Source organism: Equus quagga, chromosome 5, assembly GCF_021613505.1.
Source record: "Equus quagga isolate Etosha38 chromosome 5, UCLA_HA_Equagga_1.0, whole genome shotgun sequence".
Taxonomy (NCBI): domain Eukaryota; kingdom Metazoa; phylum Chordata; class Mammalia; order Perissodactyla; family Equidae; genus Equus; species Equus quagga.
In genome coordinates this window covers 80,514,954-80,541,345 of record NC_060271.1, presented here as the reverse complement: position 1 = coordinate 80,541,345, position 26,392 = coordinate 80,514,954, and the positions used below count along the sequence as shown (strand labels likewise).

Below are 26,392 nucleotides of genomic sequence, written 5' to 3'. Positions count from 1 at the left end.
GCTTCTGTTTTCTCAGTGAAGCATAAGGTTGACAGTGTGGGGTGATGATGGAGAAAACAGTGAGAAATATTTGAGGAGACAGGAGGGGGGCATGAAATAGTTATCAAAGAGCAGGAAATCAAACTTACTAGAGAAACAAAGGTTTGCAAAGATAGTACCATGTACTCATCTAACTGTGTGACCATTAAATTAGAAGCAAGACCAGGTGAGTCAGTTTTTCTCTAGCAACATTCAGTTATTTCAGTAGGCACAAAAGCTTTGTTCAACCAGCACTGGGGCTTGCCTAGCATGCACAACACGGGAAAAGAGGCAAAGGAGTTGGGGGTGGTTGCAATCAAGGCTGTGGCACTTGATAACACCAGAGAGTGCCTGCCAATCATGTATCACAAATTTTATAGAAGCTGAAATGTAAATTCAGAAAGAATATATTAAATCACTTACTCAAAGTTATACCTATCTGATGGTTGTCAGGATTCAAATCCATCTGGCTGACTCCAGAGGCCACATACAGACATCCTTTGCTATATGACTCTATTTCATACTAAATATGCATTAAATGGCGATTTTTATACAGCGGGGACCTATACTCAACAATCTTAAATGGAAAAAATGAGTTCATGGCCCACCCAAAGCCCCAAACCTATTTCCCCAAATAGCACAAAACACTAAAATCCTATATATCAATCCTCTAATGAACTCACAGTAAATTGTGGCTATCAACCCACTGTATGAAATCACTTTTCTACTTTTCCGAAATATTATGTTGTGATAAACAGTAAAGCTTTCAGAATCAACTCTACTTTTATAGTTTTTTTTTTTATTTTTTTCCCTTTTTCTCCCCAAAGCGCCCTGGTACATAGTTGTATATATTTTTAGTTGTGGGTCCTTCTAGTTGTGGCATGTGGGATGCCGCCTCAGCGTGGCTTGATGAGCGGTGCCATGTCCGCGCCCAGGATTCAAACTGGTGAAACTCTGAGCCGCCAAAGCGGAGCGCTCAAACTTAACCACTCGGCCACAGGGCCAGCCTCTACTTTTAGTCTTTATTTTCTCATCTCACAGAAAAAAAAAAAATAAAAGCTTACAACTGGTAGATGGGACACATACATGAGAGAACTTTTATCTTTTCACCTCTCAATATGTTTTACCATTTCCAACTTTTCTTCTAATTTATGTGTTTTTCCTGACCTCTTAGGCTTGTCCACTTTCTTCACCAGTTTTTCTATTTCCTAGAAGACGTCTTCACTTGCCGAGAGGAATGATAGCTATACTGTTTAACACATTTAAACAATCCGATTGCAAGATACGATGTTACTGTGCGAACAGGTGAGATACAATTGCAATATGTTCTGGTTCTCTTGCCTGAACTTGAAAGCCACGTGAACAGATTTCACAGATTTTTGGGGCAGATTTTTTATTTGGAAAGTAAATTTTGGGCAAAATGGTTGCAAGCTGTTATAGCAGGTATCTGGATAGTAAGAGCTCATAGTGAAGAACAACCAGACATTAGTTCTAATGTAAGCAGACAAAGGAACTAGAAAAAAAAAAGTTTTGGTATTATTTGGCATAATTGCAAACAAATGCACCTTTAAAAAAACCTAGAAGGAACTGGCATAAGAAGTGACGCTCATAAATTTGACCTAAAGTCGTCAAGAAATGACATAATATCTATTTCAAATACTCCAATAACTAAAGAAAAGCCTTTCTAAAATACATTTCATATTATCAGAAACTTTTAATGGCTCATTCTAATGCACTCTTACACAGACAAGTATAGTGTTTCTGTACTTATCATTGGCAAAGTCATAACATAGAGGCAATACAATAAAATCCAAGGTTAATGAAATCTTAGTGTATACTCCAAGATTAGTGTATATAAATTCTCCCACTATTCACCCCTATATTTTTGAAGATTTTATTTTTTCCCTTTTTCTCCCCAAAGCCCCCCAGTACATAGTTATATATTCTTAGTTGTGGGTCCTTCTAGTTGTGGCATGTGGGACGCTGCCTCAGCATGGCTCGATGAGCAGTGCCATGTCCACGCCCAGGATTCAAACCGATGAAACCCTGGGCCGCCTGCAGTGGAGCATTCGAACTTAACCACTCGGCCACGGGGCCAGCCCACCCCTATATTTTTGGAAGTGTGACATCTATGCATTTAACTGTTTTGAACATTGAGTTATTACACTAAAAAAGTTTATTATTTATTTGAATTTGTAATATATTTACAAGGTTCAAACTTCAAACAGTACAACATAGCAAGAAGCTTCCTGTCCTGCCCCCCATCTGCCTGTCTCATTGCCTACCCTTAATTGCAGGAGACCCTGCAACAAGTTTCTTGTTTATCTCTAAAGAGGGAAAAGAACACAAATACACATGTCACATAAATATACGCTCCCTTCTTTCTTACACAAATGAGCTTTTTCATCTAACAATATGCCATGGAAATCCTTCCACAATCAGTACTTACAGAGCTTCCTCATTATTTTTTTATTTAAACAATGGTACAGTATTACTCTGTATGGAGGACATGTCAAAGATTTTATCCAGTTGTCACACTAAATACGAGCCTTTTCCTTCTTTATATATGCTATTATCACCTCTCATTTGATCAACTGCACTACCCTTCCTCTTCTCTGCAAAAACTAGAAAGTTCAAGCCCATGCAAATTGGTGTTCAGTAAATGTTTGTTAAATGAAAGAAATGATGAAATATTTTCAAATACATTAATATACAGATTTAAAAAACCCCACCCATTGGAACATTGCATTAGCTATTTTTAAATTATCATGGGAATATAAAACAGGGAGATAATGAATTAAATACATGAGATTTTCAATATCTACCTTTTTAAATAATTAAACAATTTCTCCTTTCTATTTTCTGAAAAGATTTTGTCCGTATTTTGCATGCATCAGGTGATAAATAAATGCTGAATAAATGACCAACCAGGAGAAAGAAGATATCCTCTAGTGAGGTTGTTAATTACCAGTGAAATGAATGGTAGATAAAAGATTAATACTTAAAACAAAATGAGTATCTTAGTGCTTTACTCTCAGAGCATTGCACATGCACTTTTTATTGAGCTCACCCATTTGTTGAAAAAGGAGACAAAGCCATATCCCTTAGACTTTCCTGTTGCCATGTCTTTTACCACTCGGGCATCTCTGAAATTAGAAACAATCACAAGTTTAGGTTTGTAAACTCTCCTCTGGATACCAGAAAGAATTTCATACACAACTCATTTTCATGTTTCATCTTCATTAAAATGAACCTTTAATGCAAATTCACCTTTTATTCTACAAAATTTATCATGTATTAGCAAATAAGGCTTAATTTTATAAACATGCAAATCAATAACTTCTTAAATATATATGTATACATTGTACAGAAATTGCCTCCCACTTCAAAAAGTTTTTAAACTTTTAAATATTAAGCATGGTGAAAGCAGCTATTTACGTGAATTACTTAACCTCTTATAGGGTTCACAGGCACATTAGGTGAATGGCTTTCTTTAACCATGCAATTTATAATTTGCTATTTGATACCATATACTACCCTAATCATTAAAAAAATAAACAGAAAACTGGAAACTAAAAGAATAAAAAAGTTGTATATTCCCTGAATTAATTAAATTATTCCATTTTCTCAGATCAATTCAGACCCCCCTTTTGGACTATGGGTAAATTTCGAGAACTTGACATTTTCAGAAATGCTAAATCATTGAAGAAAAATACTAGACACACATTTTAGTTTTAAACTATATAAGAAAAGATTTTATACTGAATTTTAAAATAGCAATCATATAAGATTGATTGGAAACTACAAGATATAAAAGCAAAATTTTTAAAAGTCAGAAAGTAAAAAAGCACGCCAACATTTATCCACTGTGAACCGTAGCTTGTAGTTAGCCAGGGCAATTCTGTCCATTCTTCAGAGATACTCTGCAAAATAACCAGAGCCCTATTATTTGAGATTGAGTCAAAAAAACCCAGCCATGATAGCTAAAACTCCATACCTCAAAAAATTGGACTCAAATTGTGCTTCACAGGCAATCTGCTTTTAAGTTAGCCAGGTATGTCACAATGCTTGTTCTCTCAGGACACATGAACAAAACAGGCACTTTTACAACAAAAACCCAAGTCAGAAAGCCATGCAATATAATTTTATATTAAAGAATACATAAGCATATTTTGATCAATTTAGGAGTGATTTATTAAGTGTTTAGGATCAAAATGACAAAGAAGTGGTGCTAAAGAGGGAAAACAAATGCAGGTTACTTCTCAATATGTAAAAATACTTATTAAATTGTCTGTATGGTACACATGCATTTAATTTGGTAGCTGATTCACTTCTATACCAAAATATGTTAGACTACCCTAAACTCAAGGAACAGGAAGAGTTTAAACTGTATAAAGTGGGGAAAGAAAGTACTTTTTTTTAATACCAAATATTTCAATAGGCCACCATTTACTGCATACCTTCTATAAATCAAGCACTGTCGTAGGATCTCTACAGAGAATATCTATCATGAGAACCTTTTAACATATAGTTACCAACTTATCTCTTTTAACAAAAAAATCAGGAAATGATGCTACCAACTGAAAATGGTTCTTTTAAACTTAGGAAAACAAACTCCTTGAGTAGCCTAAAGTTGACACATTATACATTATCTCAACTGAAAATTATAAAATTTAAAGAAAGGCCTTACCAAAAAAAACAAAAAAAATCAATAATCATGGTTGACCATAAGAAAATCTACAGACTAATTATGCTACCAACGTATTTAACAAAAAGAAATTATTGACCTATTATTAAAAAGTCATGAAATTGCTAAAATTTGAACGTCATTTAACTTACCCTCATTGTTAAACACTCTTTATCTAATCCCAAACTAAAATTCCCATGTTTTCAGAAAAACTACTTGAATCAAAATCAAAGCATTTAATAAAACAGCTAATCTGTTAAAATTTCAGAAAATTATTTTCTTCTTAAAGTTTCAGGAAATGTTAGCCTTGAAATATACTTAGTTCTTACTTATTTCTGAAAAGATTCTCTAAAGAAGCAGCAGCAAAGATCTAGATCAGGGTTCTTTAATCTTTCCTTAATCCTTTTATGATCCTATCACTACTCTGAAAATAAGATACAACTTAACAAAGATACTCCACACCAAAATGAAAACAAATACAAAATTTTGCATACAGAGACTTATAGAGCCTTTAAGAGGTCAAAGGTTAAGACCTCCAAGTCTAGATATTTGAAAGCAACCTAACCATCATTAAAACCCTAAGACAGATTGAAAGGAACAATTAAGAAATTAGAACTTACTTATTTTTCCTAATCAGTTATCACAGATGATGAAAAACGTCACCTAACAGAAGAATTCATTTATAAACCCTTATCTTGTAACTGCCTTTAAAGTTGACTCCTTACTTATGACCATTCCTTCGTCACTATACATTTTTATCCCCCTACCAACGAACTACAACTCTTCAAATGAAAACTCCCAAAATTCGTCACCAATACTACTAGCATTTACTTTCCAAGTCTCCTCACCTTCTCATCTCTGCTGTTGGTCTGTTCATCAAACCAAACCAAAGCTAGTGTTTCCTTTTACTACTCTTCTAGCTGAAACAATAATAAAGCAACCAGAAACCCTAAAAAATTTCTGTTTTCTAAATTCAACAATTACTTCTAAGAAAGTACTATAATCAACTTACTATTCTTTATTACAGTATGCTTTTAAAAATATTAAAGTTCTTTTATGACAAATACTACCTTGAGTGAGCTATTTACAAAGGGTCTAAAGTGTATGATTAATAACATATGCAAGCAGGACAGTGCTTTACAAAATACTAAAAGGTATCATTATTATTATTATTGTTAACTGTAACAACAACCAAAGGGCAGATACTTGGGAATGAACACTTAATAACTGCTTTTTAGGTTGAATTGTTAAAGTTTCTTTTTGTTAAAATATATTAACACAAAATGCATGGTATCATAGAAGTGCCCAAAGGGTCTAAATTCCTTAGACACAGCACAAGTTTTGTACTAAAGATTATCAGCAAGCTATCAAGACACTTACATAAAAAGCAGTATGTACAATAAAGCAAATTTGTCTCTTAAAAGCTAATGCTAATTAAAAATGGATTTTAAGATAATTGAAGACCAAAGATTTATTTTATCAATGGGAAAACCATCTTTGGCTGTTAACTGCTTGAATAGTCCCTAAACAATGTAATACATTATATTCAAGTGTTAAAAGTAATGTCCAAAATTCACAATAGACTTTCAAATTACTTCTACATAAGATGGTTTCTAATTAAAAGCACTTTAAATTTATCTTCTGTTACTTACGATATTCTTCCAAATGGTGCAAAAGCAGCTTTTATATCTTCAGTTGTAATTTCTGGACTGAGATCACCAACAAAGACATGGAAATGATCTTATAAAGGGAAGGAAGGGGAAGTGAAAAGAAAAATAAAATTTTAGAATTTAAAAAATACTAAAATCTATTCAATAAAGTATTCTTAAAATAACTTACAGATTATAGTAAAGTATAAGTAAAACACTATCCTATATCTATAACAAATCCTATCAATTTTAAACATAATGAATCAAGGTGACAGTACAGGTAAGCTTCTCCTAAAGACTGTGATATGCCTAACTGGAAACTGACAGTTATATTTCTACTTACAGCCATTTATTATACTGTTCTAAGAAAATAAACTAATAATATATAAGTTCTGCAAAAAAATTAATGACTTAATTACCATTCTCATAGTAATTATTACATTTATTCAGTTTACCACTATATTAATGCTTTACACATTAAAATAAAATAGTGGTATTGTGAGTTATGAAGACTAGACTCGCCTCAGTTAAGACAATTTACTGAAGCTAGCTACATGATATATTTGGTTTAACCATATTTTGTGAAGAACAATCAAAGAAATACCTTGCATTGCAACAGTTTGATGTTAAAGTATTTGACAGTTTTCTCAAAAGCCAACAGTTTTGGTTGCCCAGACATTACACCATTCAGTTTATGTGAATCCATGTGCAAGTGAACTAAGACTGAAGGCAACAGAATGAAAACAGTAATCCCTTCACTTTATATCAGAGCCACTAAAAAAGCATTGGAGAGAAATAATGATCCCATATGTGAAGTTTTTAAAAAAAGACAATGCTCAAAAAAGAAACACTTTAAAAATACAAAATACTTGGATCAACACTTTATAAAATGGACATATATATCAATTTTGACAAAGTATATTTGGAAAGAAAAGTTACCCCCACTTGGCAGGCCTCAAGCAACACACTGGGTTGCCATTTGGGAAACAGTTTCAGGAGCAACTCAAGCAATCAGAAGATCTGGGTATGAAGCACAGATTGTGACCTCAAGGAAGCAGGGTATCTTGCCCTTTAGTTGGTGAAAGTATTTCTAAGGCATCAACTGCTACCAAGGGGGTCAGAGAACTTGAGATAGCACCAAAGTAGTGGACGAGCCACACTTGGTCAACACTGAGAAAAGGGGGAAAATATTGCCAGAGATACAATAGAAATACGACCTCCTCCCTCCCCACTCCCCCCAATATCAAACAAAAAAAAATTCAGGTGGTTAGTGAATACCCTTTCAAGAGATTTCATTTTATGTTTAAGAAGATACAATTACCTTGTGAACGCTGTGTGCTGACAACGGTACTACCTGATGACAAAGATTAGATTTGTTCTTAAATTTATTAACACAAACACATTCAATCATATCTTAGGATAACGATCAAAACATTACTGCAAACATGTATGATGTTTATATGCTTTACAATAAAACTACTGTGTACAATAAAAACAAACGTTCAAAGAGTATAAAATATACTTACTGCTTGTATCTTTCTTTTGACTGCTGGGGGTTGTTGCCCAATTCACTTTGACTTCCTAAAAAAATTTTTCTACATTTATACTCCATAAAATAAAGAGCTCAAAATAAGATATTACAACATTTGCATCTATGAACACATAGGAAGGTGTTTGTTCAAAGACTGTTTTTTTTTTTTAAATTTTTCCTTCTTCTCCCCAAAGCCCCCCGGTACATAGTTGCATATTTTTAGTTGTGGGTCCCTCTAGTTGTGGCATGTGGGACACCGCCTCAGTGTGGCTTGATGAGCAGTGTCACGTCCACGCCTAGGATCTGAACCAGCAAAACCCTGGGCCACCGAAGCAGAGCCCATGAACTTAACCACTCGGCCACGGGGCTGGCCCCTGTGTGTTTGAGATGAAACACTCAAGGGGATACCAGTTCTGGTCAAAGTTTCAATACTTATCTTTTAACCTACACTGACCCAAATAATGCTGACAAACGCTAATTTAACATACTTCTCTGTTAACATTCAACTAACCTTTCTTATCTAAAGTACCAATAAATTTTTTTCCTTTTATTCTTCCCCATTAGTATCCAATTGTCCTAGATGTTTCACCCAGGCTTGAGTAATTCAATAAATATTTTAGTATTTATCAGGTGCAAGTCACCATGAAGGATACTAATATAAACACACCCTCTAAAAGCTTTATCTCATCTTTTTAACATTACATGTGATCTTTTGCTGTAAAGTGAATAAAATGCTTCTAAAAAGGAAACAAGCTATATGCAACTTAAAATTTTCCAGTGCAAGTCACCTTTAATTATGACAGCTTACCTTACCCATTATCTTCCGCCCATTCATAGCAGCTAGTGCTGCAGCTGCATGACGATGCTCATAAAACTCCACAAAACAATATGGATCATTTCCAGCTGTCTGTTGAAGGAGGAACACAAAAGCCAATTTTAAGTTTTATATTCCCATTAACTTAAAATTATGGAAAGTTTTATACACCTCAGTTATCAGGCCACGGAGAATGAAGGGTCCATTCCACAAGTAAATCTTTAGCTAAGGAAGTGAACACTCAAAAATGAACTATTTTTATAGAAAGCTGTCTTCTTCAACAAGTCATGGTATACTAGTATATATAGTTTAATCTTTTACTAACGACTAAGTGTCCTAATTATGAATGGATGAATATCTAGCTATACTATATATGCACGTGTGTGTGTTCTCCCCATCACCATATAATAGAATCATTTCTTTAAGCTACAGAGGTCAAGTCTGGCTATACTCCTATGTTCTCAAGTCTTGGTGTTGGCTTTTAATAATTTTTCTGTCCCTTCCATGTTACATGTTACTTTTTATTGCTATAAACGTGCATATATCCTTGCTGCTTCTAACTAGCTGAGCAGCAGAAAATGCCAGCCAACCTTCTTAAAACTGTTTCTAAAACATAAGTAAATAGGCTTTGAAATCTGAAGAGGTTCTTTGGTAAGTAAAGTTTTAGAATAAGTTTTAGAATGTGGATTTTCTGACATTAAATTTTTGTCTGCTTAGCAGTCTTTTAAAAATTCTCTCCTCTAGAAATTACAATGGATACCACAGAAATACAAAGGATTACAAGAGAATACTATGAAAAACTATAGGCCAACAAATTGGACAATAGGGAAGAAATAAATTCTTAGACTCATACAACCTCCCAAAACTGAAAGAAGAAATAGAGACTCTGAGTAGACCAATCACAAGTAAAGAGATTGAAAGAGTAATCAAAAACCTCCCAGAAAATAAAAGCCCAAGACCAGATGCCTTCTCTGGAAAATTCTACCAAACATTCAAAGAAGATTTAATACCCATCCTTCTCAAACTATTCCAAAAAACTGAGGAAGATGGAACACTTCCTAACATATTCTACAAGGTCAACATCCCCCTGATACCAAAGGCAGAGGAGGAAACACAAAGAAGGAAAATTATAGGCCAGTATCACTGATGAACATAGATGCAAAAATCCTCAACAAAATACTGGCACACTGAAGACAGCAATACATTAAAAAGATCATACACCATGATCAAATGGGATTTATACCAGGGACACAAGGATGGTTCAACATGTGCAAATTAAACAATGTGATACACCACATTAACAAAATGAGGAATAAAAACCACATGACCATCTCAACAGATGCAAAGTATTTGACAAGATCCACATCCATTTATAACAATAACTCTCAATAAAATGGGTATAGAAGGAAAGTACCTCAACATAACAAAGGCCATATAAAACAAACTCACAGCCAACATCATACTCAACCAGGAAAAACCGAAAGCCATCTCTCTGAGAACAGGAACAAGACAAGGGTGCCAACTCTCACCTGTTAGTCAACGTAGTACTGGAGGTTTTGGCCAGAGCAATTAGGCAAGACAAAGAAATAAAAGGAATCCAAATAGGCACTGAAGAAGTGAAACTCTCACTGTCTGCAGACGACATGATTTTACATATAGCAAACTCTAAAGAATCCATCGGAAAACTATTAGAAATAATCAACAACTACAGCAAAGTTGCAGGGTACAAAGTCAACTTTGAAAATCAGCAGCATTTCTATACTCTAATAACAAACGAACAGAAACAGAACTCAAGAATACAATCCCATTTACAATCTCCAACAAAAAGAATAAAATATCTAGGAATAAATTTAACCAAAGAGGCGAAAGACCTATATGATGAAAACCATAAGACATTATTGAAAGAAATCGATGATGATATAAAGAAATGGAAAGATACTCCATGCACATGGACTGGAGGAATAAATATAGTTAAAACGTCCATACTAGCTAAAGCAATCTACAGATTCAATGCAATTCCAATCACAATCCCAATGACAGTCTTCACGGAAATAGAACAAAGAATCCTAAAATTCACGTGGGTAACAAAAGACCCTAAATAGCTAAAGCAATCCTCAGAAAAAAGAACAAAGCTGGAGGCATCACAATCCCTGACTTCAAAATACGTTACAGAGCTATAGTAATCAAAACAGCATGGTACTGATACAAAAACAGGCACACATATCAATAGAACAGAATTGAAAGCCCAGAAATAAAACCACACATCTACAGACAGCTAATCTTCGACAAAGGAGCTGAGAACATACAATGGAGAAAGGAAAGTCTCTTCAACAAATGGGTACTGGGAAAACTGGACAGTCACATGTAAAAGAATGAGAGTAGACGATTCTCTTATGCCATTCACAAAAATAAACTCAAAATGGATCAGACTTGAAGGTAAGCCCTGAAACCATAAAACTTCTAGAAAAAAATACAGGCAGTACACTCTTTGACATTGGTCTTAGAAGGTTCTTTTAGAATACCATGTCTACTTGGACAGGGAAACAAAAGAAAAAATAACCAAGTGGGACTTCATCAGACTAAAGAGCTTCTGCAAGGCAAAGGAAACCAGGAATAAAATGAAAAGACAACCCACCAACTGGGAGAAAATATATGCAAATCATATATCTGAAAGAGGTTAACCTCCAAAATATATAAAGAACTCACACAACTCAACAACAAAAAACCAAACCACCTGATCAAAAAATGGGCAAAGAATATGAACAGACATTTCTCCAAAGAAGATATACAGATGGCCAATAGGCACATGAAAAGATGCTCAACATCACTAACCATCAGGGAAATGCAAATAAAACTACACTAAGATATCACCTTATATCCACGAGAATGACTATAAATCACCAAGACAAAAAAATAACAAATGTTTGAGAGGACATGGAGAAAAGGGAACCCTCATACACTGCTGGTGGAATGCAAACTGGTGCAGCCACTATGGAAAATAGTATGGAGATTTCTCAAAGAGTTAAAAATCAAAATACCATACAACCCAGCTATCCCACTACTGGGTATTTATCCAAAGAACCTGAAATCAACAATTTAAAGAGACACATGCACCCCTATGTTCACTGCAGCATTATTCACTATAGCCAAGAAATGGAAGCAACTCAAGTGCCCACTGACTGATGATTGGATAAGAAGATGTGGTATATATGCACAATGGAATACTACTCAGCCATAAAAAAGACTAAATTATCCCATTAGCAACAACATGGATGGACCTTGAGGGTATTATGTTAAGCGAAATAAGCCAGACAGAGAAAGACAAACACCATGTGATTTCACTCATATGTGGAAGATAAACTAACACATGGACAAAGAGAACAGTTTAGGGGTTATCAGAGGGGAAGGGGGCTGGGCTGTGGGCACAAGGAGTGAAGGGGCATGTAGATACGTCAACTGACAAAAAATAATGTACAACAGAAATTTCACAATGTTATAAACTATTATGACCTCAAAAATAAAATTCTCTCTTCTTTTCTGTTAGTGTTCCAAGTAACTGAGGTATGATGATAAATGAAGCTATATGTTTCATGTAAATTAAAGAAGCAGAAAAAACACTCAATATTTTACACCTATCAAGTGCAAAATACCAAATGACTTTACAGTCCATTTTGAAATTCCTTCCATAATCTCCTCAGCAGAATTGTTAAAATAAGAAACTAATTCAAAAGACTAGAATGATACTAGAATAAAGAAATATACCATCTTGTTTCAAGCACAATTAACAGTTTAAAAAAGTCACTGGCAATGATTTTTAAGAATTTTAAGGGTCAGCCCCATGGCTGAGTGGTGAAGTTCGTGTGCTCTGCTTCGGCAGCCCAGGGTTTTGCCGGTTTGGATCCTGGGCGTGGACCTAGCACCACTCATCAGGCAATGCTGAGGCGGCGTCCCACATAGCACAACTAGAATATACAAGCATCTACTGGGGGTGCTTTGGGGAGGAGGAGGAGGAGAAGGAAAAGAAGAAGAAGAAGAAGAAGAAGAAGAAGAAGAAGAAGAAGAAGGAGGAAAGAAAGACTGGCAACACATGTTAGCTCAGGTGCCAATCTTTAAGGGAAAAAAAAGAATTTTAGAGCAAGGAGGCAACCACAAAATTGATGATATTGAGATTATCCATTATTTTATTTTAAAAACATTAGGGATTAAAAGAATGTTTTAAAAATTGTATAATTCAAACTAACAGCACAAAATGCAAATTCTCCTACAAAGATCAGTGTTGACAGGCATCAGAAGGTGGTTAGGAAAGGTAGCTTACACTTAAGAGAAGAGCAATCAAATAAAAAAGAACGTTCATTTTACTTAATTTGTACCCAGAAAAAACTGTACTTTTTAGATAAAAAGAATCTAAGCATACACATTATCAGCCTTTATACTCCAAGGAGCATAAAATTCATAAATAGGGACATCAATTCAAAACTTATACAAAGTGGCAGAGGCTAACCTAGTTAGCCTTTTCTTTTTTCTTTTTGTGAGGAAGACTGGCCCTAAGGTAACATTCACTGCCAATCCTGCACCTCTTGCTTGAGGATTGTCTCTGAGCTAACATCTGTGCCAATCTTCCTCCATTTTGTATCCAGGATGCTGCATGGCCTGATGGGCAGTATATAGATCCGCGCCCGAGATCCGAACCTGCAAACCCCGGGCCGCCAAAGTGGAGTGTGTGAACTTAACCACTAGGCCACCGGGCCTGCACCTAGTCAGCCTTTTCTGTAGGTCAGGCAGCCCTTAACATTTTGCCTAGTGATCTTTACCAGGCAAATATCCAGAATGACACAGACAGGGACAGAATAGCAGCGTTCAAACCAATGGACAGGATTCATATTCAGATAGATCAATCTGGGTTTACATCCTTGCTCTGCCTCATTTCTGCATATATTAAATGGGAATAACATCTGCTTTATAACGTTTCTATTGAGCATTTGTGATAATGCATCAGAATTAGAATAATAATAGGTAGCAAGCATTGCATAAATGCTATTACTGGGATAAGGAAGGAGACCCAGATCAAGGAAAGACTGGTTTTAAATTCTCCATCATTTTCCTGTCTCTCCCTCTTATCTTTCTCTATGGGTACAGGGATCTCTTCTTCTTTATCCAAAGGCATACAGATATTAAATGTGCTAAGAAAACACTTAAGAGTGTAAAGGACAAAAACATCTGTTGAATCCATCTATATTATAAGTAGATGACCCTGTATCATTCAGAGAAAGGTCTGACATTTTAAAATCTAAGAACAAACCAAAATCAATTGACTAAACAATTTTTCAAATACACAGCAAAAAGAGTTAAATTGGCATACAATAGAAAAGAAAGTAGCAAATACACAGACACATCTCTGATTTTCTTTCCTGGGGAAAAGAAAACCAAAAGTTTACAGGAAGAAGAGACCATAGGATAAAAGATTTCTCTTCAGCACTCTTTCCCATCAAAAAAACTTTGTCTTTTTATATACGTTATAATTCAGGATTAACACCAATTAGATGAATGAATTCAATGTTTTTTCTAAATATAAAGGTCTGATGGATGGGAACTGCCGCGATGCAAGAAAAACTTGAAATAATGACCTTTAAAAATAAAGTTAAAAACAAACAATTTCACAGTATCAAATGTCTATTATTTTTTGACCCAATTTCCCAATTTAATTGTAATAACTGAATTTCTAGACTAGCTAATCAACTGACACCACATATAAAATAAACAATTCTGATGCCTCAAGGCACTTAAAACAAGAGCCTACCCATAGTTCTCACCTGCTCTAGAAATCATTAGTTCTATTCTCTTCTTCCTTTATTTAGTAAAACAAATTAAACTCAGTGGCCAAATTATTACAAATTCACTAAAATCCCAACGTTACACTGCATAAACTAAGAGTTCCTGGAAGTAATAGATTTAAATAATGTTTTTTAAAAAAAGAAGAAAGTTAACTAAGTAAAATACCCTTACATCCATAATCATTTTGCAGTTTTTACAAGGTCCAATCTGGCTAAAGAGCTGGAGAATTAGAGCTTCTGTCACATCTCTGGAAAGGTTACCGACATACCTGAAACACAAAGAAACACAATTTACCATCTTAAATTTGCTTCTTTTGCATCAGTTTCTAAAGTTGCTTACTGAAAAATAAACTTTGGGAATAGGTAGATATTTGCCTTAAACTACATTATTTGGGAATAGCTTATAAAAATTTGCCAAAACTTCAAAACCTCTTTCAAAACAGATGCAAGGTATGTTACCTGCAAATATATTAGACACTGTTAGTAGAGGGGAAGCATGTGTGTGTGCTAGTCAAGGTTTGCAAATTAAACCTGTTTGTTTCTAAGTTTCTAGGTTTACCCTAGGAAGATATGCTTAAAAATCTCTCAAATGAATCACGGGACACACAGAACATTTTATACAATAAATCCTGAGAAGCTTTGCAATTACTTCTACTTTTACAGTATTAATGAGTAAATTTTCCTCCATTTTTAATTCATGATTCCCCTAACAGAGTCCAATATAGGTATACTTTGGTTTACACAATAAACATATTTTTGAGAAATCATGGGTAAATCACTTCTCAGGTGTTATGCATACTCACAAAGGGATGGGAAACCTTTCAATGAGTATCACTGATCAGTGGAAGTGGAGAGTGAGGAGAAAGATTCCAGGACAGACCTTCCACAGATAACATGAATTAGTAACCAACACACTTAATTACTGTAAACAGTGTATTCCACGATCACACGACTGGGATGATCTTTATTTAAAAGGTTTAAATAAATAAATTTTCAAAATGGGACTTTTGAAATTAGATTGCCTCTAGACAGGTCAGTGATAGAAGTTATCACTTCTGAAATCAGAGAATGCAGTCTCCCAACAACCACAGTTTCTTATTCTTCTGCCAAGAATCCTTCAGAGAACAATGATGAAAGGTATGGACTCTCTCTCCAGAAAAATAAACATCTATACATGACGGAAAGTGTTAATTCCTTCCTTCCACTTACCCGTTCAATAAACATATTGAGCGCTTACCACAAAGGCAGTGGAATAGGTTAAAATGGCAAAGGTCAAAGTGCTGAGTTTCAAGGAACAATGAATAACATTTAAAGATCAGGTAGAATAATGATACTCAAAAAAGCAACAGCAACAGCTATCCAACAGCAATTTTTCCAGTACTGGAGGTTATCATTACACCAAATCTTTATTCTGAAAACTCCATTACAGTGTAATCTAATAGCTCTGGCTGATGAGGGAAAAGCTCTTCTTTACAGAGAAATGCTAGTCAATAAACATAGACAGCATTAACACATTAAATTAATAATGTGTAAGCCCTAATGAAATAACTGATTCAGGCAAGAATCATTAACAGATGCAGAAACATTAGATGAAAGTTTGGTGTGAAAATGGATACCTGCAGGGTAACAAAGTTATCACAAAGATTACTTAACAGTGGCCAAAGGGAAAACCCTACCTTAAAAAAGTAAGAGCTTTGGTCATTTACCACTTTGACCCAGTGATCAAACTTTAAACCATTTTTCAGATGGACAACAAGACACTATGTACAATATGAATTATACAATATCACCTATGAAGTATTCAAATCAAAAAGCTTTAACCTGAATCTAGTCAAGCTTAAATTTAGATCTAAGTGTACAATACTGGGCATATAAAAACAATTACACAAATCCACAAATGGGATACTGTATAAGACAACTTGTTTGATGTCTTCAAAAAAATTATCCTAAAAAAAAAGGAGGACTGTTTTTGATTAAAAGGAACTTAAAATTTTGACACTGACAACCAAATACAATGAACATTCTTTGACTGGATCCTGATCAGGGAGAAAACAGCTTTTTTCTTGAAGAACTCTAATTTATAAATGTAGAAGGAATGAGGGAAATCACCATCAAAACACCACAGTAATGACTGCTACTGGCAAGATCCACCCATGGATCTTTTATGGTTGATGAAACTCTAAGGAGAAATAGGATATATGTAGAGCTTCAAAATATCTCCTCTAAGATATTATTGGTTTTAACCAATGAACTGGTTGTTTTAAAATATGTCCAAATAAAATATGTCCACAATTTCTTTGATACCCCCTTCTGCGAAGTGGAGCTTCATTCCCTCTTCTTGAGTGTGGGCTAGTCTTTGTGACTTAATTCTAATTACTAGAGTATGTAGAGAAAAAAAGTACACAGTCACTGTATAGTGGGAGAAACAGATTGTACCATGGAGAAACAGCACCCTTAAAAAGTGCCATGGGCACGAAAGACGTCTCACATATTAAAGGAGAGTAAAGAGAGAGGACGACTAAATGCAATGTCTTATCTTTGACTGCATCCTGGAATATAAAAAGGACATCAGTGGAAAAACTGGAGAAACTGGAAGAAAGCTGGTAGGGTTTTTTAACTTTTTTTTTGTGAGGAAGACTGTCGCTAACATCTGTGCCAATCTTCCTCTATTTTATGAGGGATGCTGCCACAGCATGGCTTCACAAGTAGTGCTAGGTCTGCGCCCAGGATCCAAACCTGTGAACCCTGGGCGCCGAAGCAGAGCACATGAATTTAACCACTACAACACCAGGCCAGCCCCAGAAAGCTTGTAGTTTTGATAACCATACCATACTTATGTAAGATGTTGACATTAAGGGAATCTGGGTGAAGGTTATGTGAGAACTCTGTACCATCTCTGCAACTATTCTATATCGATTCTTGTCTGACTCTTGTGCCTATAAGAAATTCTCAGGATTGGGGGGCTGGCCCCGTGGCTGAGTGGTTAAGTTCGCGCACTCCGCTGCAGTCGGCCCAGTGCTTCGTCGGTTGGAATCCTGGGTGCGGACATGGCACTGCTCATCAAACCACGCTGAGGCAGCATCCCACATGCCACAACTAGAAGGACCCACAACTAAGAATATACAATTATGTACCGGGGGGCTTTGGGGAGAAAAAGGAAAAAAACAAAATCTTTTAAAAAAAAAAAAACTTCTCAGGATTGCATATGTCTAAATGAATAAAATGGCTCTTCTGAAAGTTAATTCTAACATCTACTTTCCTAAAGCTAGATAATCTAGTGGCAAGTGGACACTATTTAGGGAACCTGAGTTCTATTAATTACTCTTTGCAAAATCATCTAAGACTTTCTGAGAAATATTTTCTGAGTGATATACCTCATTTGAAGATAGGTAATAAAAAAAAATAAGCTACTTTAAAAAGCACCAGGGTTTGTATTGTCTTTATATTTGTTTATTTAACGTGGCCTGTTGTATATACTATAAGCTCCAGGAGCCTCTACCAATTAACTCTATGCACAGGTGTTTAGAGAAATGCTCTTCAGAGAAAATCACATGAACAACTTGTTCTCAACCTCTGACAGGAATACAATAAACTACAAGTAACATATATAACATTCATATCAAAGAAATCAAATGACAAGAAACTTTTCTTCCTTGTGTAAATAAAAATAATCCATTAAATTAGTCTTTGCTTTTTACCAGTAAGTAAATCACTAATACCTCAAATTTTCCAAACAACTTAAGATGCTATTACTTTCCAAGTCTACTTGCTAAATAAATACTAGTTTGAGACAGAAAGCCCAAATCTGAATTCTGCAGTCCCTTTTTATAATCAAGATACTTTCAATGGAAAAATAAGTTTCTTATAGTTTGTAGAATGCTAGTACTTTAAAAAGTTCATTCTCATTTTTATGTTTCTTTAGTTGTTCAATACTTTGTAATATATTATTGTTACTGAAGCCCAAGGATTTCCTACTAATAGTATGGATTTAAGTTACACCTGTGTAGTGAATTATTTATTTTTGGCTGCCAAACATCTTCCTTCCTATTTTCTTCTTCTTCTTCTCCCTAAAGCCCCCCGGTACATAGGTGTTTATTGTAGTTGTAGGTCCTTCTGGTTGTGCTATGTGGGATGCCACCTCAACACGGCCTGATGAGTGGTGTCAGGTCTGCGCCCAGGATCCAAACCGGTGAAACCCTGGGCCACTGAAGTGGACCACGTGAACTTAACTACTCGGCCATGGGGCTGACCCCCTCCTTCCTATTTTGAGAGAAATCTTCATCCTGTGGCAGAGCCTGACTCCTCTAAAGAAGCTGAAAAGGCTAGATATGGTTTTGTAGTCTCCCTTGCATGTGATCTAGGCTAGGTCAATTAGAGATACCAGTTCTGAACATAGAAGACAAAGATAGGGCTTCAAGAAGCAGAGATTAAAGAGAATCCATTTGGTGGTAAACAGCAGTGGAGTCCAATATCCAGTGAAAGTGGAAGCTGTGTATCTATCTGGTCCTAATTATTCTATTTTGCCAGAGTTACTCCAGTTCATGGGGAAAAGGTGTATGTCTTTTACTTATTTAAGTATGTAGAACAACAAATACTTACTTATACTATACACCAGCATCACAACCCTACCATTATTTAACAACTGTCTACTCTTTACAAAGGATAGTTTGTTGCATGATAGCTTAAACCCTCTTACTATACTAGCTAGCACCTCCTTCACTTGGAGATCACACCATATACATAAACCAGCCTGAACAAATGAATCTAATACTATGCCAGAAGACATCCTAAGACATCCATGGTCTCAAGACTGTTCTCGTTTTTACTTATACTTTGCAACAAACTAACATTTTAGATGACTGATGTTACACATTTGTAAATAAACCTTATTGTTGACTTCATTCTCACATCCCACATACAATCCCACATACCAATGGGTGATTCCTGTTGCTCTGTTTTCAAAACACATCCAGAATCAAACCACTTCTCACAATATATTGCGAAAGTACTGCTGACAAGAAATTGAATACTGGCAATCTCTAACTTAACAAGGCGATGCTGAACACTCATTTGTGGCAAATGAAGGCATTTCCTCTGAAGCCATTTAAGTACACAGGTGATACTTAGATTCAGACTATATTTTACCCTCAAGAATGAGTAAAATCTTAATTCATTGCTAGGAATTGTACCAGTTTTTAAAACAAATTTATTCAACACTTGCCATGGGCCAGACGCTGTGCTAAGAACATATTAAAAGACCCTGAGTTTCAGGGTCATTAAAACAAACGATTTATATTAAAAGTAAAAATATTGCTGGGAAAACTTAAGGATTGGTATCTACTCATATTTAATCAAGACCGGTCTGACTGGAAGAATGGGAGTTTTGGTTGAGGGAGTAGAAGCAAGGGAGGAGAGAATAGGAAGTGTTAGAGCATCGACTACTTTGGGGAAGAGGTTTTTGGATTGGGTGTTCTAGTAAAGGATGCAAGGGAAAATCAGTCCTAGGCGGAAGAGCTCAGAGTTGAGGACAGTAGAGTTGCAGGATGATGAACAAAAAGGTATATGACCTTGCGTGAGTTACTTAAAGTCTAAGCTTAGCTTTTCCTCATGTTAAACACGGGCCCATTCACCGCAGAGTTCCGATGAGGATTAAAGCAGCTTGGAAAGCACTTAACACAGAACTCACATTATCACAAGCATTAAAGTAAGCACCTGTTGAATAAAACTTCCTTCCTTCTTTCTCCTGCAATGGTTGGTCCCCTGTCCCCAAGCTAGTACTGTTTAACCACCTGCTTTTGCAGACTGGCCTGAGAAAGCTGAAGCTGTCTTCGTTATTTGATATTCCCAAATCAATGTACTAAAAAGGTTACATTCCCAGATATTTCTGGCCATTTCTGAAATTAAAAATTTCAAAATAATAATCATCTTAAATTTAAAGACATTATAAAAGATGAGCAGTGTTTAATCCAATATGCTGCTGGCTATCATACTTCTACCTAAGAGGCAAGGGGGAAAAAGGCTTCCATAAACTCTGTGAGGCTAATAGTTTAGGGAGTATTCATCTACAGATGTAATCTTTCAAAAAACATGGTCATGCACTAATTGCTGCATCCTATTAAAAAGATACTTAAGATTAACAGACTATCAGGTAAACTAGTAAAAAAGTTTACTAATCTATCAAGAAAACAAGTGTAACTATATTTCTCATATAGATTACAAGATGGAAATTTTTTTGGTGATGGAAAAAAGAACTGATTACACCGTACTTCATGACAACAACCGAGCTGCAAAAAGAAACCTAAAATGGTATTTTTAACGCAGAGAGTTCTCAAACTGCCAGTATTCTAAGCATAAAACCAAAAAAGCTATGTCAAAAACCCATCGGGCTTTTTCTTTTTTTCCGAGAAAAGCAACAAAGGCAGGAGCACCTCATCCGATAATACTTCGAAAAACAAAGGAAAATGCTATGGTGGAAGCTACACGACAAAGAAAACATCCCAAACTGAGATCATTTAACACCAAAAATTCTCCGAGGTGACTAAATATGTTAAGATATTTATCAATTCTGGTTTCATGCAAACTGCCCGCTGGTTCAGCAACATGTCAATCAAAAGTAGCACACGACAATAAAAACGTATTAAATCCACTTCCTCTCAGTTGATATATACCTCCGGGTGAGATTTCCATTTCTAAAAAGCAGTTTCAAAATCCTTAGCGTGTCCGGTTTTTAGGCTTTTTGGTCAGGGGTCGGGATCGGGGTCGGGGGAGCTACAGAAGGAAAACCAGAGAGGTTAGAGAAAAACATCTGGCTTCCTTCCAGTTGGCAGCTGGGAGAATTCAAGTTTTACCTCACTGAAAAGGAGTACAAGCAGCCTCAAGAGAAAAAGGTCTATCAACGAGAAGACAACGAAAGGTTTCAGGAGGAAATCAAGGCGAAATGAAAGGGAGGCGGCTGAACAGATCAAAAGAGGTTCATCAAAACGGAGGGGCGCGAAAAGAGAGAAGGAAAGCAAGGGACAAAAAAAAGAAGGTTCGCCGACTTCTAAAAAAGAGGTTTGAATGAAAAAGTCCTCTGTCCAGGCCTGAGGCCGCAGAGGGCCCGTGGCGAGGCCAAAGGCCACGCGGCGGGGTCGCGCAGGTGAAGAAGGCGGCGGGGGTCGAAGCCCTCTCCCTGCGCCGCGTCCTCTCACTGCCCGGCTCTCCGTCCCTAGCATCCCAGGGCGCGCCCAGGAGAGGAACCACGACCCCGCGGCGTCCTCGGAGAACAATAGGCTGGGGAGCGGCGCAGGGCCGAGGCCTCCCTCCGGGACCACCACCATCCCGTCCCCCACCCCCAGCGCTGCCCCAGACTCACAGAGTCTTGGGCGTCTCGTCCTCCATGGCTGCTGCTGTCGCGGTCGCGCCTCCGGGTCCAGCTCCCTAGTCTTTTATTACCTCCCAAATCTTTTGGGCCGCTATGGCTGCGGGATAGCGGGGTTCCTCGGCTGACCGGAGGTTACTCCGCCTCTTTTTTTCGGCGGCAGTTACACCAAAGCGGCCGGCCCAGCGCGAACAATGAAGCCCCAATACAAGATGGCGGCGAGCCGGGAGCCCAGGAGCAGCCAGCGAACTGACCCGGGCCGCGCAGGCGCGGAATAATCCTGCACTTTCAACCTCCCGGCCGCCAGGCTACACCTCAATCCATAGGTTCACTTGTTGCGCAGCCGCTCTTCCACCCGACGCTGGGGTGTCTCAGACTGCGCAGGCGTAAGGATTAACTATTTCAGGCATTGCGGAAACTTTTCTGTCTTCCAGTTCCAAATTCGAGTGTTTCAACTGTGAATTATAATGAAATAGAAGTCTGTATGGAAATTAAAAATTCGAAGTTTTTAGAACTCTTCAAGTTTCCTTGTTCTGAAGGTGGCAAAACTGCATGCGCCGCCCGGGAATCGAACCCGGGTCGCAAGAATGGGAATCTTGCATGATACCACTACACCAGCGGCGCTGACGGAAGTTAGGCTGGCTGAAATATCCTAAGACTGAACACAAGCAAACGTCAGTTCCCATATAAGGATGATTTGTTTATCTTTATACAAACAAAAGTTTACTGAGAGTCTATACTTTGCTGTTTTTCATTGATACAAGAAAGGATTTATTTTCTCTCATCCCAATACAGTTGAATGATTGTTTCTACTTTTTCTGTACAAAAAAACTCAAATTTTTTTAGTTTAAAAAAATAGTTTCATTAAGAATTTGTCTTGGTGTTAATCAAATTTTTGAGAGTCAAGAAGATATTTCCAGATCTTTGCCGAATTTTTCTTTAATAATTGCATTTTATTGGTATATTCAATGTACATTGGAAAATACTTGAGATATTTAATGCAACTCAATCACAAGAATCCTAAAACCAAATGAGTTAGAAGATATGTAAATTTCAGTCCTCTTCGAGGGAAGCAGAGAGATGAGGGCTCTGAAATGTGGTTCAGCGTACTCATTACGCATTTTGTTTAAACATAGAAGAATGTACACATTCAAAAGTGTGACGTCCTCTTCGAAGTCATTCCTTTAGACTTGGATACTTTTGGATTTCCATTTTTGGAATTGTCTTTAGAATCTATGACACATTCTTCGGAAATTATTCAAAGACATCAAATAGTCTTTTCAGGACGAATACGAGAAATGTTAACAGTGGTTAGTATTTTTTAACAGTTTTTTGAGATATAACTCACATAACATACAATTCATCCATTTAAAGTGTACAGTTCAGTGGTTTTTATTGTATTCACAGAAATGTGCAACCATCACTATAATCAATTTTAGAACATTTTCATCACCCTAAAAAGGAAACACCCATTGGCAGTCATTCCCTATTCCCCACCCCACCCCACTCCCCAGCCCACTAATCTTCTGTCTCTATAGATTTGCCTATTCTGGACAATTTATAGAAAATGGAATCATAAAATATGTGATCCTTTGTGATTAGCTTGTTTTCACTTAGTATTATACTTTTATGGTTCATCCATGTTGTAGCATGTATCAATGGTTCATTCCCTTTTTTTTTGCCAAATAAAATTCCATTGTATGGATATAGCACAAGTATTTTTTAAGCTCTAAGAACTTTATCAAAATTTCATTTTTATTTATTATATTATTTATTTATATATTATATATTTAAAGTTACAAAAGTAATACATGCTCACTATCACAAGTAAAACAATATAGATAAATAAGGAAAAGATTAATACTTCCCTCATTCTTCCCCTCTTGAGGTAATGTTAATGGATTAGTTTGTAAGCTCCCACATCTTACTTTACATGCATACAGATACACACGTATATAAGTACTTGGGATTTTTTGTTATTTAAAGAAATGTGCTTATGCCATGGATCTTACTCTGCAACTTTCCCTTTTCTAATTGAAGTATAATTAACGTATTATATTACTTTCAAATATACAACGATTTAATATGTGTATATATTGCAAAATAATCACCACAATAAGTCTAGCTACCACACATCACTATACAAAGTTACAAAAATTTTTTTTCTTGTGAGAATTTTCAAGATCTGTTCTCTCAGCAACTCTCAAATATGTGATACATTATTATTGACTATAGTCACCATGCTGTCCATTACATCCTTATGACTTATTTATTTTATAACTGGAAGTTTGTACCTCTTGATCCCCTTCACTCATTTCACCCGCATCCCTCTGGCAACCAATTTATTCTTTGTATCCATGAGTTTTGTTTTGTTTGTTCATTTGTTTTGTTTTTTAGATTCCACATATAAGTGAAATCATATAATATTTGTCTTTCTCTGTCTGATTTATTTTACTTAGCATAATACCCTCAAGGTGTATCCATGTTGTTGCAAATGGCAGAATTTCATTCTTTTTTATGGCTGAGTAGTATTCCATTATATCTATACATCTTCTTTACCCATTCATCCATTGATGGACACTTAGGTTGTTTCCATAGCTTGGCTATTGCAAATAATGCTGCAATGAACATAGAAATGTTTATATCTTTTCAAATTAGAGTTTTTTTGAATAAATACCCAGAAGTGGAATTTCTGGATCATATGGAAGTTCGATTTTTAATAAATTAATTTTTTTTTTAGGAAGATTAGCTCTGAGCTAACTACTGCCAATCCTCCTCTTTTTGCTGAGGAAGACTGGCCCTGAGCTAACATCCATGCCCATCTTCCTCTGCTTTATATGTGGGACGCCTACCACAGCATGGCCTGCCAAGCGGTGCCATGTCCGCACCTGGGATCCAAACCAGCAAACCCCAGGCTGCCGAGAAGCGGAATGTGCATACTTAACTGCTGTGCCACAGGCCGACCCCTGTATGAATTCTTTATGTATTTGGGGTATTAACTCCTTATCGGCTATATGATTTGCAAATATCTTCTCTCATTCACTAGGTTGCCTTTTTGTTTTATTGATGGCTTCCTTCACCATGCAGAAGCTTTTTAGTTTGATGTAGTCCCATTTGTTTATTTTTGCTTTTGTTGCCCTTGCCTTTGGAGTCAGGTCCAAAAAATTGTTGCCAAGACCCATGTTAAGGAGCTTATGGCCTATGTTTTCTTTTAGGAGTTTTATGGTTTCAAGTCTTACATTCAAGTCTTTAATCCCTTTTGAGTTGATTTTTGTGTCAGGTAGAGGTCTAGTTTCATTCTTTTGCATGTGGCTGTCCAGTTTTCCCAACACTATTGAAGAGACTGTCCTTTCCCCATTGTGTATTCCAGCCTCCTTTGTCATAAATTACTTGACCATATACGTGGGGGGTTATTTCTGGGTTCTCTATTCTGTTTCATTGAACCATGTGTCTTTTTATGCCAATACCATACTGTTTTGATTATTATAGCTTTGTAATATATCTATAATTTTGAAATCAGAGGGCATGATGCCTCCAGCTTTGTTCTTCTCTCACGCAGCATTCTTTTCTCACTTAAGTTTACATCGTACGTAGAGAGGCCACACCAGTGGCCAGCAGTTCAGTTCGTGTTCTCCATTTCGGGGGCCAGGGTTTGGCTGATTTGGATCCTAGGCGCAGACATGGCACCGCTCATCAGGCCATGCTGAGGCAGCATCCCACATAGTACAATCAGAAGGGCCTAAAACTAGAATATACAACTATGTACTGGGGGGCTTTGGGGAAAAGAAAGAAAAAAAAGATTAGCAACTGATGTTAACTCAGGTGCCAATCTTTAAAAAGAAAATTTACATCATAGATATTCTCTAGTTCAACTAATACAGATCTAGTTAATTGTTTTTTAATAATGGCAAAGTAATCCATAGAATGAACGTGTCACAATTTATTCAATGGTAAATTGAATAAATGACCATAAATGATATTGAGGGACATTCAGGTTACTCCTGGTTTCTTTTCTCCTACTACAAATAACGTTGCAATAAGCATCCTGGTATATATATTCTTATAAGTGATTCTTTTCTTTCTGTAGAATAGATTCTCAAACATGGGATTTCTGAATTAAATAATCTATCTATATATTTATATAGTCAGGGAAGTGAAAGATTACAGAAATTAAGAAGGGCGGGTAACTGGTGCTTGTCACTTAGGCTCCTACCCCGCCACAGGGGCTGGGAGAAGGGGCTCTATCTTCCTGTGTTGGCATTGGTGGGAACAAACAGTAAATTTTTTTGGCAGCCTTGAGTTTTCTCAGGCAGGCACTTTAAAGGGAGCTAGGGTCATTCCAAGGGTGCAGCTTGAGCTGTTAGAAACTGTGTTAGTGTTTTTTTTCAAGTCTCTATAGACCAAGGTTGAGGCCTAGTTGAGAAGAGGAGCCTGGCTAGAGTTTGATCGAGGAGAGTATAGTAGTGTTTAGCCTCCTAGAGAGACTGCTCTTTTGAATAACA

At 36.4% G+C, this 26,392-nt stretch overlaps 1 protein-coding gene and 1 non-coding gene across 8 annotated transcripts in view; both read right to left on the bottom strand.

The window, feature by feature from the left end:
• Positions 1–22,189, bottom strand: part of TIA1 (TIA1 cytotoxic granule associated RNA binding protein) — a 31,728-nt gene extending 9,539 nt beyond the window's left edge. Inside the window, exons 1-7 of one of the 7 annotated variants that reach the window (XM_046663175.1) lie at positions 21,885–22,189; positions 14,697–14,799; positions 8,694–8,792; positions 7,881–7,935; positions 7,676–7,708; positions 6,358–6,445; positions 3,089–3,164 (exon numbers count right to left, since the gene is read on the bottom strand). In XM_046663175.1, the coding sequence (XP_046519131.1) occupies positions 3,089–3,164; positions 6,358–6,445; positions 7,676–7,708; positions 7,881–7,935; positions 8,694–8,792; positions 14,697–14,799; positions 21,885–21,910 (480 nt within the window). In that variant the 5' untranslated portion in view covers positions 21,911–22,189. The remainder of the gene's footprint in view (positions 1–3,088; positions 3,165–6,357; positions 6,446–7,675; positions 7,709–7,880; positions 7,936–8,693; positions 8,793–14,696; positions 14,800–21,884) is intronic. The other 6 variants (XM_046663173.1, XM_046663177.1, XM_046663176.1 and 3 more) reach the window with 6 other exon arrangements.
• A 254-nt stretch (positions 22,190–22,443) lies between these two features.
• TRNAG-CCC (transfer RNA glycine (anticodon CCC)) lies at positions 22,444–22,514 on the bottom strand. The gene has a single exon. It is a non-coding gene; the product is annotated as a tRNA-Gly (tRNA).
• Positions 22,515–26,392: the final 3,878 nt, after the last annotated feature.